The sequence below is a fragment of the Rhinopithecus bieti genome, unplaced genomic scaffold, assembly GCF_001698545.2.
Source record: "Rhinopithecus bieti isolate Rb0 unplaced genomic scaffold, ASM169854v2 scaffold_40368, whole genome shotgun sequence".
Taxonomy (NCBI): domain Eukaryota; kingdom Metazoa; phylum Chordata; class Mammalia; order Primates; family Cercopithecidae; genus Rhinopithecus; species Rhinopithecus bieti.
In genome coordinates, this window is record NW_016817546.1 from 291,812 (window position 1) to 305,786 (window position 13,975).

Genomic DNA, 13,975 nt, shown 5'->3' on the forward strand with positions numbered 1-13,975 from the left:
GCATCTCCAAAACTATGGTCTATCAGGAAAACTGTTCCAATTAAGCCAGAAGAAACCGAAGCTGCACAGCAGGGGCCACCCAACTGGTGTTGCCACACTGGCCTGACGAAACCCTGACCCGAAACAGAAGGATCTGTCCTCTTGGTTCACGCGAATCACCTTCTTACTTAGGTCAGTGTAGGGTTTCTGCTGGGGTTCTGGAAATACGTTAACAAAGCTCCTAGCTCTGGTATCTATTAGGTTTTGCTGCTACAAGGTAGTTTAGGCACCCAGAAATGAGGTCTGCAGGCTGATTTCAGGAGACTGGAATCAGGTCCCAGAGATGGCCCCCAAAGTGGGATCCTGGGGCTCCCCTCTCCTCCATGCCGGCCTTCTCCTTAGGCCCCCGTGGTGCTGAGATGGCTGCTGCAGCTCACCAAGACCTGAGTCCAGACCAATGGTGCCGCTTCAGCCTGAGTCCTTGGGGTCACTCTGATTTGACCAGGTTGGGCCCTGAGCGCTTCCTGATCCCATTGCTGCGGCTGTGGGCATTGGATGTCCTGATCAGCCAGCACTGGGTCCCACGCCCAATGCCTGCCATCAGAACTCCCCAGAACACATGTACAGGAGGGTCCCCAAACAGGGGCTGGGCACCAGGTGATTCTCCAGTGTGCCCCTCACAGATGCTGGCTGGGACCTGCAGTCCTGCCCGGCCATGCTTCTGTAAGGACTGCAGAACTAGCAGCCATCACCACACAGAAGCAGGGAGGGACGCCCTGGGCTACCCCCAGGGAAGCAGCACGTCTCCCACACACTTCCCATCTGAGGGACAGGCAGGGACGGTCACTGCAGCTCTGGTTTCTGGCCTTCGTGACATCTTCCCTTGCAGGTTCTGGGCATGTCTCACCCCTGTCTCTGTCCCCTCTGCCGTAGGGCCCCTGCCCAGAGCTCAATTTCGAATGGACATGCTGCTCCTTTTGCCACCAAACCTGCGTGGCTCCTGCATGCCGCTGGTGACAACCTGCAAATCTCTAACTCCTGCACCTCAAGTGGTCCTGAAATCCTATTTGACTTCCCCAAAACACTTACATTCCTGGGAGTGTGACACAGCTTGGAGGGAGGACTCAGGCAGGGGACAGGAGAGAAGACAAATGAAGGCATCAGGCTCTGGTGTCCTCAAAGACCCTCCCCTCCTGGTATCTCCCATGCAGGGGTGAGTTCCTTCCCCTCCAGTGGGCTGCCAGGAAGGTTGGGGGACTCTTCCCAGACTGCTTGGGAGTCTATGAAATGCGCTCATCCTGCCCACCGCTGTCTCTCCCATGAGGTCCGCAGACCCTCTTGCAAATGGAATGCACTGGCTTGCTCAGACACACTTATACTTCCAACAGGCATGTGGCTGTCCTCGGTTCAGGGCCCTCACTTACCCCAGCCCTCCCCTCCTCAAAGAACACACACAGCACGATGCTGGGGCCCACAAACCCCTACACCCCATCCCCCAAATAAACAATTAAAGCATGGATTTTGGCAAATCAATTTTATTGTTTAAAAAAATAAATGTTACATTTGACATAGAAAAGGCATTTTAAAATGTTTTAAAAGGTTTAAAAGGCATTTGCTCTGGCCAGGCATGGTGGCTCACGCCTGTAATCCCAGCACTTTGGGAGGCTGAGGCAGGTGGATCACCTGAGGTCAGGAGGTCGAGACCAGCCTGACCATGGTGAAACTCCATCTCTACTAAAAATACAAAAATCTGCTGGGCATGGTGGTGTAATCCCAGTTACTCAGGAGGCTGAGGTAGGAGAATCACTTGAACCTGGGAGACAAAGGTTGCAGTGAGCCGAGATCACACCACTGCACTCCAGCCTAGGCGTCACAGCAAGACTGTCTCAAAAAAAAAAAAAAAAAAAGCATTTGTTCTGAATGTGCCTCATCATCCCAGGCATCTGTAAGTTTCCATTGTTTCCATAAAAACCAGTGGGGTTCCCCTCCCTGAAAAAAAGCACCAACATTCTTCCTGCTTGGCAGTGGGTGGCTCTCATGCCCACGCCTCTCCACCCAAGGGAACAGTCTCTCTGCTCCTCACCTGGCAGAAGCCCAGACCCTGAGTCCCTAGCGCAGGGCAGAGTGCAGAAACATGATCCAGATGCAGCAGGCCCTGCCCCTGTCTAGTTCTCCTGCAACAGCCTCTTAGCACTGCTCCAATCTGACCTGCCCGGCTGGAATCACAGTTCTCACTCGGGCACAGGTAAAGATGAGCTCCCAGGACCCAGCAGGGCCTCTGCCCCTAGGATCTGCTGCCAGCCGCCTCTTCCGGGTGGACAGAACTAGGAGGGGCAGGCTGTACCCAGCACATCTCAGAGAGATGGAGGCAAGCTGGGTTCCTGATGATTTCCAGCTAATACAGGTCCTTCCTCCTGCCGTAACGCTTTATAACAGACGCCTCTAGACTTCCGTGGGGGTCAAGTGAAGGACCCAAACTGACACAGGTAGTGTTCACACTTCCACTTTCAAAGCTAACTACTAACTGTTCAAATATACTTCATACAGTTTTCAGCAAATCAAAGTGTTTACCTCTCCCACACCAAGGGAAGAAAAGATGTAGACTGCCTTTAAAGCACCTGACAGCAAGGGGAGGGTTTTAAAGATGAGCCTTGAGAATCAAAGCAGCAGCAGAAGTATAATTACTCCAGTGCTCCCCCTTCCCGTGCGTGGGTCACACAGAGACAGGCACATCCCCAGTGCTTTGCAAACAGAAGCACTCCCAAAAATTGGCTAGAGGGAACGCTTCGGCAAAGGGATCCTTTTCCCCCTGGCTCGCTGGACTCTCGGAAATGCATCTGAAAGCCCTTGCCACCCTGTCTTGTGCTGATGACAGCATGAGCCCGGCTGCACCTTGCTCAGCAACAAGCTGCGAGATCCTCAGCTTCTCACTCACACCCCACCTCGAGCTGCTGATGGTGGCCTGGAGAACTGTGTGTGTGGCTGTTCCTGGATGACATCTGCTGTCACTAGTCTTCCCAGAACATCCGCTGCCCAGGGTTCCTGCTGTCTTCCCCAGTGGACAGATTTTGCAGGGAAGACTGAGGAAATGGGAGGGGAGCTCTGCTCTAGAGCAGAAGGCACAGAAGGTAGGGTTTTTGTTTTATAGGGAGACTGCCCACTGCGTTGCAAAAGGAAAACCAAGAACAGGGAGTGTCCAACTCATCCCCTCTGCATGAGCAAATGAAGACGGACACTGGACTGGGCCAACTGACACCGGGACTCACACTTGGTCAGTGCACAAGAGATAACAGCAGGCAGAATTATTACAGGAATCAATCTGCACTCCAGTGAGGCAGCTCCCATGACTGAGTTACAATGCTTGGAGCCCCTGAGGGCAGAGCGGCACCAGCTGGGAGGTTCGTACTGCATCATGGCTTCGGATGCCCTCGCAGGCTGATTCGCTGCTAGGTGCTGATGAGGTTGGAAGAACTTCCTTCCTTCCTGTGTACAATGCAAACAGCGCCGCTTCAAGTGCCACCCACACGGGTGCAGCCTCATGGGAGAGTTGCACGGAGAGGGAATGCATTCAGTTCAGCCAGCAGAAGGCCAGGGGTAAGTGGTCCCTAGTGGGTCACATGGCCTGTGACATCTGGAGGCTGCCAATCTTCGCCCTCTATAGAGTCTCATCTGCAGGGTGGATGGGTGCTAGGGTGTCGTCTGGTCACTGTGGCCACCTCACCCTCGTCACCACGGGCCTTTCCTGTGCCGTGCTCACTCTCACACTGAGATGCTGCCAGGCAGCTTTTGTTTTGTTTTGTTTGTTTTTTTAAACCAGTGGAGTAAGTTCTAAGGGAGCCCCATGTGCTTAAGATAAAAATATAGCTGGGGAAAGCGGATGCAGAGGCTGCTTCTGTGAGGCTGCGTATATCTTACAGGACAAAAAGTTTTGTACCTGAAAACCAAATTCTGGGAAACAGCCTTGCAGGTTTTTGGGAAGCTTCTCCCTCCCTGTGGTGAGTTCCACCTGGGCCCTCCGGGAGAACAGGGACAGGAGAAATGCAAGCAAAGCAGACAGGCCCGGAGTAGGGAGCCTGAGCCCTGCATATTTTGGAATCAAAACCCTCAAGGGAATAGTCGGCCAAATGGTAGGAAGCTTTGATTACTCTGCTAATTTGGGGGCCCAAGAGTAGGGCTATAGCATTGTCTGCAGAGAAACAAACAACAGGGAAATTCAATCAGAAGGGCCTATTTTAACTTGCAGTTAGCAGAAAAATATTCCCCCCGATTTTGACCTAGCTGAAATCTAGCTTCAAGTTCCTTGATTCCGTCCCCTTCCCCTCTACAAATGGGAATCATGCTTGCCCTAGAGATGCTGACTGACAAGGTCTCCCAAAGGAGGGGCCCTTCTGCCATTTATGGGCCCCTAAGTGCACCCGTGGGCTGCCATGCGAGTAGAATCATTGGTCCCCACCAGGGAACTTGGACTGTGGTAACTGCTGCCACCATAGGACCCAAGGGCTCCCAGGCCAGGAAGAGGCAGGCAGCCTGCCTGGGAACACAGGCTGGAACCTGGAACCCTGCAGACCTGGGTTCTGAGTGGGGCTGCTCCCTGGGCTGTTGTCATCATTCTTTCTCTTCTTTTCTTTTCTTTTTTTGAGACAGTGTCTCACTCTGTTTTCCAGGCTAGAGTGCAATAGTGTAATCACACCTTACTGCAGCCTCAGCCTCCTGGGCTCTGGTGATCCTCCCACCTCAGCCTCCCGAGCAGCTGGGACCACAGGTGGGCACCACCATGCATGGTTTTATAACTTTTTGTAGAGATCGAGTCTCACTATGTTGCCCAGGCTGGTTTCAACCTTCTGGGCTCAAGTGATCCTCTCACCTCAGCCTCCCATAGTGCTGGGATTACACACATCAGCCAATGCACCTAGCACAATTTGGTGAATTTTAAGAAGCATCTTTAAAAAATGAAAACTAAAAAATTGAGGATATCTGAAGTCCTAAGGGTTGAGAATTTCTTTATGAAACTTGCTTGGAACACAGCTGTAAACGAATGAACTGATTTATAATGGAAGGCACATTTCTTGCTGCAGCGCATGGTCTGAAGTTTGAAAGCCACCAGCCAACAGGATTCTGAGAACTTCTTCCTAACACAGGGAAAGGGGTGGGCAGGGGCAGAGGCACACGGACATCTCCAGGTTTGGACTTTTCCAACGTATTTGCGGAAGGCACTTGATTCTGGAAAGCAGACTTTTGGCATTTCGACCCTCACCCACGCTCCCACACCCACTCCGCACAGATCTGTGATGCATCCAAGGCAGGACTGAGTTAGAACAGGATATCCTAGGCTCTATGGCAGTGACTATTATTCAGAAATGGTGACATCAAGGGCCGGCTTGCCCTTCATCCTTCAGGGATGAAGCAAAGGAGACAGGCACGGAGTAGGGAGCCCGAGCCCTGCATATTTTGGAATGAAACCCCTCAAGGGAATAGTCTGGAATAGGAGGCCAAATGGTAGGAAGCTTTGATTACTCTGCTAATTTGGGGGCCCAAGAGTAGGGCTACATCCTCAAGGAGGGACCCCACCTCCTTGGGCATGTGGAGGCCCCTTTCTCTCTGGTGTTGCAACCGGAGAGGAGTCGGTTCCTGAAGAACAGATGGGAGAGGGCTGGGGCCAAGCACCAGGGAGAGAGGAAGGAAATGAAAAGAAATCCGGCACAGGAGCTGCCCAGGGAGCGGGGCAGTCCGGAGGCGGCAGTACAGTGCAAGGGCTCCCCCACGCGGCCAGCTGTGGAACTTCCACCGCGACCCCCAGTCCTCTCCTGAGCCTGCCCATCATGGGTAGCAGCTCAGATGCTGGGCGCTAGGAGGGTGGCTTCCCGGCTTGGGCACTGTGGTTCTGTCCTAAGAGGGGTGCTCTCTGGGTATAAAAATAGATGCTCTAGCTGGGTGCGGTGGCTTACGCCTGTAATCCCAGCACTTTGGGAGGCTGAGGTGGATAGACTGCCTGAGTTCAAGAGTTCGAGACCAGCCTGGGCAACATGGTGAAACCCTGTCTCTACTAAAATACAAAAATTAGGCAGGCGTGGTGGCCGGCGCCTATAGTACCAGCTACTCGGGAGGCTGAGGCACGAGAATTGCTTGAACCCGGGAGGCGGAGGTTGTAGTGAGCCAAGATCTCGCCACTGTGCTCCAGCCTGGGCGACAGAGAGAGACCATCTAAAAAAAAAAAAAAGAAAAAGAAAAAAAAAGGCGAGATGCTCTGTCTGGCCTGGGTTGTTGGCGGCCAGAGTAGGTAGTCTGAACAAGAGCCCCAGCTTGGGAACCACGTCTCAGACTGGTATTGAAAATGAAAGCCAGGATTCCTTTAAATCCATAGCCTTGAAGTATAAAGTCCAGGGGAAAGAAACTGACTTCGCCATGCTCCCTCACCCATGAAAGCCCTCTCTGAAAATGCGGCAGAAATTTTGTATCTGCCTGATCCACAGAGCAAGTGTAAGGTGGGGGAGAAGCCAGACAGAAAAATCGACCTTAACCAAGAGTTCCATCTCCCAGCCTTGAGTTGTGGGATGTTGAACAAACAAAACTACATGTGTCCTGGGAATTTTGCTTTGTGCTGTTTTTTAAAAGAATGTCAGAGCCCTCCTTGGGGGTTTCAGAAAAGCAGGTATTGCTGGCCCATGGCTTCTCAAGATCACAGTCCCCAACCTATGCTCACCGAGAAGATACCCAATCACTTCCCCAGTCTCAGGCAGAGTTGGTGGTGAAGTGAGAGGTGGCAGGAGAGACTGGCACACAGGAAGTCACGGAGGGGTCACCAAGGGGCAGGGAGAGAAGGCCTGGCTGTGGCCCTGTCACCCGCCAAGCGAGCCCCTGAAAAGGCTGTGGGCAGCCCCCTGCCAGAGGCCTGGCTCCTGTCTGGTGGGAGCAGAGCCGCCTGGATGGCCCAGTGTCACTTGATGCTGCATCTCTCTCCCCGCGAATGAGCTGTCACCTCAGTGGGTGATTTAACTGGATCTTTCCTGGTAAAACAAGAGGGGCTACGGAGAGCAGAAACACCCACCTGGGAGTCCGCTGAGATTGAAATGACCCTCTTAAATTGGGGCTCCCCAGAATGGCCTGATTATCTGCACCCAGCGTGCTTCATGGAGGAAGGCCAGCAGGACAGAGGAGCAGCGGAGGGCAGGGGTCCTCCCTGAGGAAGCTGGGGGAAGGAGACTCCACCTCCCCATGCAGAGCAGGTCATCGACTGAGAAAGGGAGCCCCGAACAGCACTGAGATTTCTGGGGCTGGGGCGCAGCAGCTCACACCTGTAATCCCAGCACTCTGGGAGGCTGAGATGGGAGGATCGCTTGAGCCCAGGAGTTTGAGACCAGCCTGGGCAACAGAGCAAGAGCTCATCTCTGCAAATATTTTTTTTTAATTAAAAAAAAAAAAATTTCTGGAACGCTTTTCACAGCCTAGTCTTTGCTGCTGTATTCCCGTTATCAGCCCTCATTCTCTATAAATGGAGTCTGAGAAACAGCAAAGACCCAGGGAGGAGCCTGGCACTCTACCGCACAGCCAGGACGGAGGAGAGAGGGAGGACAAGCGGGAGCAGGTGGAGGCAGCAAAGAGGAGGGCCAGAGGCTAGATGTGCAGAGGTTCTAGAAGAACAGGCAGCTGGGGAAAGAGGGGCTTGACCCCCTCAGGGTCTCAAGACAGTCCTCAGTGCCCCTGCTTTGCACAGGGTAATGTACTCCCCTGGGCGCCTCTGTACCCTTCTGTCTACCAATCATGCTCTGAATGTTCCCGGGGAGCCAGTGCAAGGATCACCTCCCCCAGGAAACCTTCCTTGATTCACCTCAGCCCACCACGTCTCCTCTGGTGAACACCGGCGTTTGGGCGCCATCCCGTGTTGTGCTGGTTGATGTGGATTTGTCACTGCTGGATGCTTCTTTTCTTAAGGCTTCTCTCCTGGCCTGGGTTTGAAGCCTCTCATGAACAGATTCCATTTCTTCCTTGCTTCTGCATCTATCCACCACTAGACAGAGCTGCCTGTCAAAGGCATCGGGACAAGGCCTTGTCCTGCCCTCTGGGGCCTGACTGTGGGGCAGCAGGTTCTGGAGAGCCAGGGCACGCTGGGCAGGTGGTGGAGTCGAGAAGGGAGGGAAGACACGGGCGAAGGAAAGCACAGGAGCAGAGCGGGCAAGGGGCACAGGCGCCCTCATGCCAGGAAGGCGTCGTAGTCCATGTACCACACCAGCTGGCCAGAGTGTGGCAGGACACCCGAGATGGGCCACTTCTTGGGCTCATAGCCCACCCGGCTCACCAGCGCGGTGATCTCACGCTTCATCCTGCCCATGACTAGGACTGCCACCTTCTTGGCGCGGTTGATGAGAGGCAGGCTAAGGCTCATGCGGCGGTGTGGCTGGGAGGGGCTCGTGGTTAGCACAACCAGCTGCTCGCCGTCCAGGCCAGTGGGCGACTGTGGGAAGAGGGAGGCTGTGTGCCCGTCGGCACCCATGCCCAGCAGCACCAGGTCGAAGCTGCTGTTGGCCACCAGGGCTGAGATCTCCCTGGCGTAGATCTGGGCGCCCTGGTCCTCCTCGGCGCAGAGCCGCTGCTGCAGGTGCACAGGCATGGGGTGGATGTTGTAGTAGGGGACCCGGACGTGCTGCAGCAGGTGGGCCTGCAGGCCCTGGAAGTTGGACTCCGGGTCCGAGAGCGGGACGCAGCGCTCGTCAACCAGCCACAGGTGTGTGTGGGCCCAGGGGAAGCCGTAGTGCGCTGTGGCCAGCTGCTGGAACAGGGCCACGGGGCTTGAGCCCCCTGACAGCGCCAGGTGGAACTGGCCAAAGCGCCGCACGGCCCGCACAGCGGTGGCCTCAATGTCGTTAGCCAGCTTAGAGATCAGCTCCTCGGACCAGGCGGAGACCAGCGGGCTCTCTCGGTACTTGGCCCTGAGGACCTGGAAGTCACTGGGCATTGGGGCCGGGCCTGGCCCTGGCACTAGCTGCTCCGGCTGCTGCTGGGAAAAGAACAACCGGCCGCTACTGAACTCAAAGTCCAACAGACGGCCGTTCTCAGCTCCTCCAGGGTAGAGGCGTGGGGCCTTATGGGCCAGGCTCTCCAGCAGAGGGGTCCAGAAGCTCCAGGAGGCCAGCAAGTTCTCTGTGGTGATGAAGGAATCCTTCCGGCCATGGAAGATATGGGATAAGAGGACAGAGTGGGCGTCCCGCTCCTGTACAGGGCTGTAGGCGTAGTAATCGGAAAGAGGGCTGCCGAAAAGGTGGAGCCCAGGTGGGCCCTCCATTTCCTTCCAGCTGGAGGGCAGGGAGGGCCTGAACAGGTTCCTGCTGACCAGCACAGCGGGGCTGCCCAGGTCGCCGTGGCCGATGTGGAAGATGAGCTGCCGAGGCAGGCACTGGCTCTGTGCCGCAGCCCAGTGCTTTTCGCTCTGCACACAGCAGGCCTGGTTCTTGAACAAGATCCGAGCGTAGCCCACTCTCTCGTCCAAGGCTTTGCCAGACATCAAGATGAAAGGCACGCCCTCCCAGCGAAGATTGTCGATGTGCACGAGAACGGCTGAGGTGAGGGAACAGCAGAGGGTGACTCTCTGGCACAGAACAGGACTCTCCGGCCAGCCCTCTCCTCTCCTCGCTGGGCCCTCTGGGTGTCCCCCTGCCTCAGGGAAGCCCCTCACCTTGCCATGCTCACCCCTCACCTGGCATCTCTTCCATGACCTTCTCTTCCCAGTCCATGCTTGAAAACCGGCCTCCGGGGCTATCTATGGCTTTGACACCTGCCTTCCTTGAGGCCCCTCTTAGAGTTATGGTCTGCCAGCAAAGGAGAACCGGGCTGAGAGCATCCAACCTGGAGACTCTAAAGGACGCCCCACAGTGGGGGCAAGTGGGGTGGGGGACCCTGACTCTTAGATGTGTGAGGGGGCAGGGGTCCTACAGAGAAACGTGCTCCCCTCCTGTCTGTGAAGCATTCAGGATGCACCCGATGCAGGGTCAGTGGTGCGGAGTGGGGAGACAGTCACCCCAGCAGAGGCCCGTGGGTGGAGTGTTGGCGAGGAGGGGCAAGGCCTGCTGGCAAGAGCCAGGGGCTGACAGTATTCCATGCCCAAGTTCCAAGCCTGGTTCATTTTGACGACTTCGCCGAGCCTTACGTTTCCTCACCTATAAAACGGGGCTAATGGCCCCTGCCTCGTGGGTGGTGCGTGAGGCTTGTATGAGAGGCATCTATAAAGCACCTGGCACACGGCGCATGCTCAACAGGCAGCTGTGGCTCTCACTGCCTGGCTGCCACCTGGTGAGGAGCCAGCCCCTCCCAGAAAGCTCTGGGCCTCTGGAACCGCCCAGAGGACAGCCCTGGCATGGCACTTGGCCGCTGGAAGTGTCTCCAGCTGTGGCCAGGCAAAAGGCTTGCGGCCTCACTGGGGAGGCCCTATGAGGTAGGAACCAGGTCTGTCTGAGCCTCGCACGACAAACCCTTGGGAAGCATCTGGGACTGAACTGGGGCTGACGTGAGGCCATGGCCATCGGGATGTCCTTTGCCCGGAGAGCACCACCAGCTGGCCTGCCGCTTCAGGCTGGCAGGACACCAGGGAGACAGGGGAATGCCATCCTTGCCTCCGAGCACCCTGGGGGAAATCCCACCTCAAGTCCCCTCCACCCCACCCAAGGACATCTGCTTTGGAAAGCTGCTCCCGGTGAAGTGGGCAGCCCAGTGCCCCATGCCCGGCCCCAGGGCCCACCTGCGAAGGTTGGCGTCAGGCTGTGGAAGCTGTCTGGCTTCTGCAGCTCTCTGCGCACCTGCTCACTGTAAGACTGGTACTGGCCCACGACGGCACTGCCCCTCTGCAGGCCCCGCAGCGCCTGGAAGACCTGAAGCTTGTGCCGCAGCACAGCCTCCGCACTGCTGACATTGAGGGGCAGCTCCATGGCCACGAGGGTGAGGACCTCCGTCAGATGGTTCTGGAGGACATCGCGAATGACACCGTACTCCTCATAGAAGCTGGTGCGGCCTGGTGGAGGGAGGTGGAGAAGTGAGGAGGATGTAAAGAGAGGCCAGAGCATCAGATTTCCCCAAGGTGCACCAAAACCCCAGCCTGCACATTTGTCCTGCATCCTCTTCCCCCAGTCCACAGGGCCTATAAAAATGGTGCACACCAAAACCAACCTCACCACGAGAAGGCACGGAGGAAGTCTTGGAGCCACCTCTGTCAATGAGAACTATTGTAAGAGAAGGCGACAAATCCGTGAGCCTCTCCAGAAATCCACATGAAGAAAGCTCTATTCCCAGCAAAGGACAGATTGCCTCTGCAGATACTGGCCAGCCCCTCACCCTGCCCTGCCTGGCCACTGCCAGCAGGAGGCTCAGCACTGTGGGGGCTATGGCACCATGGTGGGGGCTGCAGCACCATGGCGGGGGCTGCGGCACCATGGCGGGGGCTGCGGCACCATGGCAGGGGCTGGGGCCCCAGAGTATGACTGCCGCTTACTAGCGTGTGATCTTGGACAAGTTACTTGACTTTTGTTCCTGCATCCTGCCCTTGGATGAGACTAACAAATGCCGCCTTACTACTGGGCGCACACCTGTGCCAGGCAATGTGCAGGGGAGTGGGAGGGAGGGAATGGGGGAAGAGAAAAGGAAGTAAACAAAATTACAGAGCAGTTGTGACAGGGGGTAATGAAAAGGCCCCTCCGAGACCTGAAGAGCCAGCCTCGCAAAAACCCAGGGAGAAAGCATCTCAGATGCAGGGACCCTCAGGTGCCAAAACCCTGAGGTAGGAAGGAACTTGATGTGATGGGGGCCAGATGGAGGTGAGGAAAGAATGGGGACAGCGGTGAGGCTGGAGAAGAGTTCAGGGGTCTTGCAGGACAAGGTGAAGAGACTGGACTTTTTTCTAAGCTCAGTTGTAGGGAGGACACTGGAGGGTTTGAGGCAGGAGAAGATGAGACCTGACCTATACTGGGGATCGACCCCTGGCCTTAGCGGGAGAATGGGTGCAGATGCAGAGAAGGCAAGGAAGAGGCTGCAGAGCTGCCCAGCAGAGACGACCGGGCCTGGACTAATGGGCAGTACAGGAGCTGGAGGGGAAGGAGAGGCACCTCAGAGTCAGGATTGACTGGACCTGCTGACAGATGGGGTGGGTGTGAGCAAAATAGAGGCCCCAAAGATGAGCCCTGGAGGTGGGGCCTGAGGGGAGGGATGGGCAGTGGAGGCACTCACAGACATGGGGAGGCGGGACCAGAGGGGTTTGGTGGAGGGTTTAGGTGTGTTTAGGCTGAAGACTCCTAGGCGCAGATGTCCAGTTGTCAGGTGCACGGGGTAACTGTGAGGATAAAAGGGAAGGCCACCTGGAGAACACGGAGCAGCACATCCAGCGTAACAACAGCAGCATACCACCACCAGTGGAACAACATAACACCAGCATAACAGCAGTGCAGCAACACCAGCATAACAACAACATAACACCAACACAACAGTAACATAACACCGGCGTAACACCACCACCATCAGACTAACAACAGCAACGTAACAACACCAGTGTAACAACATAACACCAGCACAACAACAACAACAAAACAACACCAGCATAGCAACAACATACCACCATAAAACAGCAACATAACAACACTGGTGTAATAACAATGTAACACTGGTGTAACAATAGCAACATAACACCAGTGTAACAACAACATAACAACACCGGCCTAACAACAGCAACATAACACCACCGGCATAACAGCAATGTAACACTGGCATAACGACATAACAACACTGGTATGACAATGACGTAACACCAGCGTAACAACAATATAACACCGGCATAACATTAGCAACATAACACTGGCGTAACAACAACGTAACAACCCTGGCATAACAATACCAGTATAACAACGTAACAACATGGGCATAACAGCAATGTAACAACACTGGCGTAACAACAGCAACATAACAACACCAGTGTAACAACAGCAACGTTACACCAGCGTTAATAATACTGATGTAACACTACCACCACCATAACAACACTGGCATAACAACACTGGTGTAACAATAGCAACATAACAACAGTGGTGTAACACCAACATAACACTACCACCGTAACAACACCAATGCTGACAACAGCCCCAACCCGCACTGGGCCCGCACCGCTCCTCCCTATACTCACAAAGACCCTGCACACAGGCACCATGATCACTCCTGCTCCACGAGTGAGGAAGGAGACAGGTGACCAGGCTGACAGGGCAGAAGCAGGCACTGCTTAACCACGAGCTCTACTCCACTCCCTCCTCCGAGGCTCAACCCTGGTGAGCACTGATTATCAGTGACTCAAATATACAGGACAGTCCCAGAGCTCAGGGTTCCAACGCATACCACCTCGCAGGAGAGTTCCAATGCCCAAGTCTCCTCACAACCTCACCTACAGAGAGAGCCTGGCCTCATGACACGAGGAGCCATCGTTTCTCAAAGGCTTCTGCATGCAGGACCCCTAACCTGGGATTCATTTGTTCACCCAGCAAACTCCCACTCATCCTTAAGGGCTCGGCTTCTAGGAGCTTTGGCCTACCCCTTCTAAGGGGCCCTGTCTTCTCCTGGCCCAGCTGACTGTAATTCAGGCCTGTTTCTCTTTCTTTCCCTCTACAAGGGAAGCTCCATCCGAGTTGCTTCCCCACTATAAGGGAGGCTCCATCTGAGTGGTACCTGCCCTCTGCTGCATCCCCAGCCCCTAACACAGCACTACGTTCAGACAGCGGACAGCAGAGAAAATGAAGATCCACACATCATCACGGACAAACCTCCAAAACCTGATGTGGTGAGAAAGCAACATGATTACTTTGATAAAATAAAAATTAATTTGAAAATAGGATATAGGCCAGGCGGAGTGGCTCATGCTGGTAATCCCAGCACTTTGGGAGGCCAAGGCTGGAGGATCACTTGAGCCCAGAGTCCAGGAGTTCAAGACCATCTTGGGCAACAAAGTGAGACCCTGTTTCTACAAAAAAAAAAAAAAAAA

General features: G+C 54.9%; 1 protein-coding gene across 1 annotated transcript in view; it reads right to left on the reverse strand.

The window, feature by feature from the left end:
- Positions 1 to 1,498: 1,498 nt before the first annotated feature.
- Positions 1,499 to 13,975, reverse strand: part of H6PD (hexose-6-phosphate dehydrogenase/glucose 1-dehydrogenase) — a 33,153-nt gene continuing 20,676 nt past the window's right edge. The window contains exons 4-5 of the mRNA XM_017856065.1: positions 10,706 to 10,975; positions 1,499 to 9,528 (exon numbers count right to left, since the gene is read on the reverse strand). Coding sequence (XP_017711554.1) covers positions 8,168 to 9,528; positions 10,706 to 10,975 — 1,631 coding nt within the window. The 3' untranslated portion in view covers positions 1,499 to 8,167. The remainder of the gene's footprint in view (positions 9,529 to 10,705; positions 10,976 to 13,975) is intronic.